This window comes from Macrobrachium rosenbergii, chromosome 6, assembly GCF_040412425.1.
Source record: "Macrobrachium rosenbergii isolate ZJJX-2024 chromosome 6, ASM4041242v1, whole genome shotgun sequence".
Taxonomy (NCBI): domain Eukaryota; kingdom Metazoa; phylum Arthropoda; class Malacostraca; order Decapoda; family Palaemonidae; genus Macrobrachium; species Macrobrachium rosenbergii.
This window is the reverse complement of record NC_089746.1, coordinates 54,661,347-54,669,011: the sequence shown is the minus strand read 5'-3', so window position 1 is coordinate 54,669,011 and position 7,665 is coordinate 54,661,347. Positions and strand designations below refer to the sequence as shown.

The 7,665-nt window shown below is 35.6% G+C and overlaps 1 protein-coding gene across 1 annotated transcript in view; it reads right to left on the bottom strand.

Moving 5' to 3' along the window:
* Window positions 1-5,353, bottom strand: part of LOC136839591 (uncharacterized) — a 261,759-nt gene extending 256,406 nt beyond the window's left edge. Inside the window, 1 exon segment of the mRNA XM_067105868.1 lies at window positions 5,195-5,353. Coding sequence (XP_066961969.1) covers window positions 5,195-5,213 — 19 coding nt within the window. The 5' untranslated portion in view covers window positions 5,214-5,353.
* Between the last annotated feature and the right edge of the window lie 2,312 nt (window positions 5,354-7,665).

Sequence of the window (7,665 nt, the reverse complement as noted above, 5' to 3'; positions counted from 1 at the left end):
GAAGACCCGTGGCAAGATTTACTCTAGCGTGATTAAGTCATTATTTCTATTGTGGGTAATAGTTACTTGGCCACCCCAAAAGTGTGGGCAGGAGCTGTTAGACAATCCCCTCACTTTGAGGAGGAGTACTGGAAGTCGGACAATATCCATAAGCGTGGAACCAGTCATCATTGACATCGCTAGCGACGATGAGGCTGGGGATGATGACCTCTTCCTCGAGAGTGGCGATAGAAACATTTTGTAAATAAATTATATATAGTGTTAAACGTTTAATTTGTACATCTAAAACATATTTATTAAAAACACAATGACTATAACAATATGTTCCTCATTCAAACGCTATTTCAATATATTTTCCTTTCCATGCATATCGATATAAATCGTGTTACATTTGATTGATATTAAGTAGGTAAATAATAGCTTGCCCTCAAAATCTTGACTCCTACCACCGCAGCGAGTATACGAGCGCTGTTGAGGGTGCTGTATTATATAAATAAATAAAAACAAGAAAAATAGCAATGGATTACATTATCTGAAATAAAACAATGGCGTTGACCTTTACACCTCTATTAATTGAGGGAAATGAGGTATCACTGCTTTTCATTTGAATTCTACTTCTAGTGACCACTCTTGACTTGCTGCAAATAGAAGGCTGTAGTGTCCAAACCTGAGGTAAAAACAAAACGGATTGTCTTTTTGTATTCCCGCCCTGAACAGAGGTATATCTAACAAATGAGCTATAGACTGGTTCATTATGTGAATGAATTACGTACACTGAATTATTTGTAAAGTAGAAACAATACGAATATCAAGAAAATGGAAGAATTCCAAGTTAACAACTTAGTCCCAATAACTGCTGTGGAAGTTACGATGTAACCTCTACAAAATAATAATAATAATAATAATAATAAAATAATAATAATAATAATAATAATAATAATAATAATAATAATAATAATAATCAGATAAAGTAATCAGATACAGCGCAGGAGCAGTGGAGTAGACGAAGCCTGAACTCCGCAGCATAGACCAGAAAACTAGAAAACACATGACAATACACAAAGCACTACACCCCAAATACAGACAGACTATACATAACACGAAAGGATGGGGGGAGAGGGCTACTAAGCATAGAGGACCGCGTCAACATCGAGAGCAGATCACTGGGGCAATATCTGAAAACCAGTGAAGACGAGTGGCTAAGGAGTGCATGGGAAGAAGGACTGGATAAAAGTAGACGATGACCTAGAAATATACAGAGACAGGAGAATGAAATACAGAACAGAGGAATGGCACAACAAACCAATGCACGGACACTACATGAGACAGACAAAAGAACTGGCCAGCGATGAAACATGACAATGGCTGGGGAGGGAACTCAATAAGGAAACAGAAGGAATGCTAACAGCGGCACAAGATCAGGCCCTAAGAACCAGATATGTCCAAAGAACAACAGATGGAAATAACATCATCTCACCCATATGCAGGAAGTGCAATATGAAAGACGAGACCATAAACCACATAGCAAGCGAATGTCCGGCGCTTGCACAGAACCAGTACAAAAAGAGGCACGATTCAGTAGCAAACGCCCTCCACTGGAGCCTGTGCAAGAAACACCAGTTAGCTTGCAGTAATAAATGGTGCGAACACCAACCTGAGGGAGTGATAGAAAACGACCAGGCAAAGATCCTCTGGGACAATGGTATCAGAACAGATAGGGTGATACGAGACAATAGACCAGACGTGATGTTGATTGACAAAATCAAGAAGAAAGTATCACTCATTGATGTCGCAATACCATGGGACACCAGAGTAGACGAGAGAGAAAGAGAAAAAATTGATAAGTATCAAGGCCTGAAAATCGAAATAAGGACATGGAATATGCCAGTGGAAATTGTATCCACAATCATAGGAACACTAAGCACGATCCCATGATCCCTGAAAAGGAATCTGGAAATACTAGATGCCGAAGTAGCTACAGGACTCATGCAGAAAAGTGTGCTACTAGAAACAGTGTACATAGTGAGAAAAGTGATGGACTCCTAAGGAAGCAGGATGCAACCCGGAACCCCACTCTATAAAAACCACCCAGTCGAATAAAATGACTGTGATAGACAGAAAAAAATAATAATAATAATTATTGAGAATGATAATGCAATCAAGGGGACGATGACAAAGTCTGCTCACCATCATTGATGCTAACAAGGCCAAGAGAGAGAGAGAGGAGGGTTGCTCACTTCTCCCCAAATCCCCCCTGTAGGCGGAGCTTTGTCTACCTCCTTGTTGCGTCAACAGGTGAATTGCCGTAATGAGCAGGTACCTCTAAGATATGTCATCGCCTACGTAGTTACCCAAGGTGGGAGGCGACTCCACCCAATTTGGTAGATCTTGCCTCTCTTGGCCTTGGGTACTTATATCAATTAGTGGATAAGTTATCGGCAAGTGGACAGAGCCACAGTGAAGAGATGTTTTCCCCATATGGAAACTTCTCTTCGCTGTGGGTGGAGACTCATGACGTCATAGGTTAACGTCACTATTGTGTTCAAAATCCTTACCAGCGATTTTGATGGCTCTGGCATAGGAAACACACTTTTACTCTGATAAGTACCAGAACTATTAAACGTAGGTACTAAATAATGCATGCAAAAGTTAGGTAGGGTTAGGGTTATAAAATATACACTTGCCAACTTTCACCTGTATCCGATGCTTTGATAAAAAGGCTTGATAAAAAGGTGTTGCAGAAAAACAGTGTTTCATCGGCTCTGAATCCCTTCGTAGTATCCAACTCGCTGTACCTCGGGAATAACTTACACCGAGCGGGAATTATAAGTGATGACTGCTTCGTCACCAGTTCGACTGGGAAACGACGAGAGTACAATGACTATGACCACTGAGCCATCGGTGTCAGTGACGAATAAATATACATACATACACACACATATATATATACATAAACATATATATTTATATTGTATTTGAAACGCTAGGAATTATTAGAAACTTGTTAACTGCAAATTCACCGGGAAATGGAACAGGGTGTATTTATAAGATTCAGTGTAAACAATGTAATAAACCGTACATAGGACAAAGTGGGAAGACGCTGGCTGTTCGACTGAAACAACACAAATCTAGTGTAAGAACTGGTGATTTGTCAAATGCATTATTTGTACATTTATTCATATGTACAAATAGTGCATTTGACAAATCACCAGTTCTTACACTAGATTTGTGCTGTTTCAGTAATCATGGTATTAACTGGACAGAATCGAAGGAAATTACGTTTTACGAAGATTTAGTGAAAAGAAAATAGAATCCCGTATAATTAAAAAAGACTGACAATTTATTAAATATCAGCCTAGGTTTATACAAAGTGGATTAAATCTTACCGAAGGGTATTCTTAAAAAAGTAGGCTATCGAGCATTACCACTGTTCAGCAATTGTTAAGGTTGTTTATCTTTTTAGCATTGTTTGTCTTGCCACGAAGTCTTCTTGTGACTCTGTATTTGCTTCCTTGGCACTTGTACCTGAACCCAGAGGAGGTGTAGAAATACATGGAAACGCTTGGTTCAAGTCATTTCTTTTCATCCTTCTCCTGGCTGAATGCATATATATATATATATATATATATATATATATATATATATATATATATATATATATATATATATATATATATATTTTCCCCTTCCCATAGAGGTAATGACTCCTGAGCATATTAACCTTTTAGTTCTTCGCAGGTCTTGGAGTGAGATTGATCGTTAAAGCCGTTCTCTACTCTGGCGACGACTGATCACCATTTACGGAGCACCAGATAACAGTTCAGGTCAATAACACAGATAGAGTATATAATTTAGGCCGGAAGGCCAAGAGCTGGGACCTATGAGGTCTTTCAGGGCTGAAATAAAAAAATTAGAGTAAGAGGTTTGAAAGGTGTAACAGGAGGAAAACCTCGCAGTTGCATTATGAAAGAACTGTTAGGAGAGGGTGGAAAGTAAGATGGGACGTTGCAAAGAACCTTGAGTAATGCCTACAGTGCACAGCGTGAGGTGCACTGACGGCACTAACCTCCTACGGGAGTTTAGTCAATAAGGATAGAACTGATTTTTTAGGAACCTGGTTCAAAGTTCCCCTTGGGATAAAACTGGTGAGAGGTTGTTAACATATACACATATATACTACACACACATATATATCATATATATACATATACATATATATATGCGTGTATGTATATAATGTAATACACACACACACACACACACACACATATATATATATATATATATATATATATATATATATATATATATAAATATATATATAAATAAATAAATATATATATAAAAAAAGTAAATAATCATATATATATATATATAAATAAATATATATATATATATATATAATATATATATATATATATATATATATATATATATATATATATATATATATATATATATATATATATATATGTATGTATGTGTGTGTGTTTGTGTGTAGAAAAGACAAGAAAAGTAAGAACGTTATGTCTGATGTTGAATGAAATATTAATAACAATGCAGGATCATGTAGATTCTCTCAGACTGAACCAAAATCGCCATCAGGAAACGTTTGCGTGACGCAAACAGCCTCCATTTTGATGTGCCAAAGTTGAAAGGATAGATAACCTGTCGATCCGGAAGCCTACCACACTAACAACGGTTAAAAACTTGAGGGAAACGTTGGGAAAATGACAGTAGAGAAATGAGAGAAAAAAGTAGAGAAAAGCGATGGAACGAGCTGTCTCATTCTTCGAACCTCTCGAACAACAGTCAAAGAAGGCATCTTTGTCCAACAAAGGCATTATAACGCTATATTGCTTGCTGAGTCTTGTCCAGCCTCTCATATCTTAAAACATTTATATATATATATATATATATATATATATATATATATATATATATATATATATATATATATATACATATATATATATATATATATATATATATATATATATATATATATATATATATATTATATAAACATATATTTGCACATACGTTCGTAGATTGCTTATCAAACCCGACGATAATACCATGAACAAAATCCACTGATTGATTATTACTACATACTGGCGTTATCTCAATGGAGCTGTGGATGGTAAGCAGTAAACTTACCACAAAAATAACTGAAAAAGTTAATGAAACTCACCCATATCTGACGACTCCATCCCCAAGACCTCACTCTTTCCCAATATCACCCATGAAGTTCAAAATTTAAGATTCATTCACATTTTCATTCCTTTCGGAAAGTCTTACGAAACCCACACTTTCCTCCGAAGTTTTGCCAACCACTGAAAGAATACGGTCACCTAAAAGTTCACAAGAATTAAATTCAATGATCGCAATTCCCGTCAAACGTATTCAGATCTTTTGGCAAGCAGAAGAATAATTGTCAAAGACAACTTCTCACACTGGAGCAACAGGGACTTTCCCAGTCAACTAAATCCTGAGGGCTGTGTTTGGCTCGGTCGACTGCCAGCAATGGATTCTCGAACGAGACTGAATTAAGTGATTCCGCGCTGACTCTCCCCTCCCACAGCCCTAAGAAGGCAGCGTTCGAGCATGCGCGCTCATGCTCGACACTTGGGCATAGTCATTAAGATGTCTTTATCAATGGATCGTAATCTGTATATTATTGTCACTGTGTGTGTGTGTGTGTGTTTTGTGAGTGAGATGATATTTTTCGACTGCTATTACGGATGATTTTCCTAACTTTAGAGTTAAAATGTACAAGTGTCGATGGCCCTTAGGTGCGTATAACGAAATGATACTACTATGTTATTCTCTTCCTTCAAATGTATTAATTACAGAAACTACTTTAAAGGTCGAAGGTCACGAATTGAAACAACTGCCACTTCCTAGTCAGCGCAATTTGGTTAGTATTGTTCACTACGGCTGAGGTTAATGGTAGACTGCCAGGCCACGATATTTGAACTTCATACCGGTTGGCCAAAGCTATATCACAGAAATGGCAGTCAGCAAAATACACGGAAAACTTCCAACAGAAATCTTTACTGGAATTTGGCGTCAAGCCTTTCGAACCCAAAATATGAGGTGATGCAGTTGAATTTCATTGTGAACACATATAACAAATGCCATTTACACGTTTAAAGTGCATACGAATCGAAGCGATTAAAATACTAAGGGGACAGCTGCACAATGTTTTTGGCAAAATAGATGCAAATGACAGCTGTACCTATAAATAATTTAGCATTAACTAGACGATATGATCCTAGACAAAATACAGCAATTATATGAATGAATGAATGGAATCATTAATTGCAATAAACAGGTGTTGAGTGATGTCAAGTGATTGCAGTGCAGAGAGAGAGAGAGAGAGAGAGAGAGAGAGAGAGAGAGAGAGAGAGAGAGAGAGGGGTCTCCCTCCGTTAGACCACTATGTATCCATTATTGTTACCGCAGTAAAATAATCCGCCTGTTATCTGGAAAAACTGATGAATATATTACAGAACAGTTAATGACAAAATGGGAGGATTATTTTCTTTTCATTGAGGAAAATCAGGAACTTTGTATCTTCTAAAACTTCTTTACAGTCTGTTTCCAGGGGAGTGGTTGCTGTAAGGTTGCGTGTGTTACAATACTGACTTCCTACTTTGAAGCAAGTTTCCCTGTTCCCTAAGGAAAAGGATTAATGCATTTAAAATATTTACAGAATCATACAAGTTCCAAATTGCTTGCTGTCAGGACTGAAGTTGATTTTGATCAATTCTTCAGTGAAAAACATGAACAATCACACACACACTATACAGTATATATATATATATATATATATATATATATATATATATATATATATATATATATATATATATATATATATATGTGTGTGTGTGTATAAATATTATATATATACATATATATAATTTATACACACACACACACACACACACACACACATATATATATATATATATATATATATATATATATATATATATATATATATATATATATATATAATTTCTTGACAGTACTATAGTCTTCCTGTTATCTGTTTCAGTCAGGTAAACAGTCTTACATAATTAATCGTAACATTACTCACACTGGATATTCATAATCGTAATCCAAGAAAATCGGATTACTTTATTAACAAAATATTTTTTTTAGGTATGTGCACTCTCTTCAATATCTTTGAACCGAATTAATAACTCATGAAACCTGTTGAATGGATTTTGATACTTATGATCCCGCATGTTAATCAAAAGCTTAAGGTACCCAAGATACACATTGAAAGAGGTATAAAAATTTTACCCTTTAATAAGAGTAAAATGCATTTTTTTACACAGAGAGAGAGAGAGAGAGAGAGAGAGAGAGAGAGAGAGAGAGAGAGAGAGAGAGAGAGAGGATTGCTCCTTACTTAAAATTCAATAATATCTACATATGTGTAATTTATATATATATATATATATATATATATATATATATATATATATATATATATATATATATATATACAACATTATTATGAATAATTCATTGTAAGACTGTTTACGGTACTTCAAATGGATAACAGGATGACTACAGTACTGTCAAGCACAATATACATGCACTCATTCATTCATACATACATATATGAAGAACCTATAATATATATATATA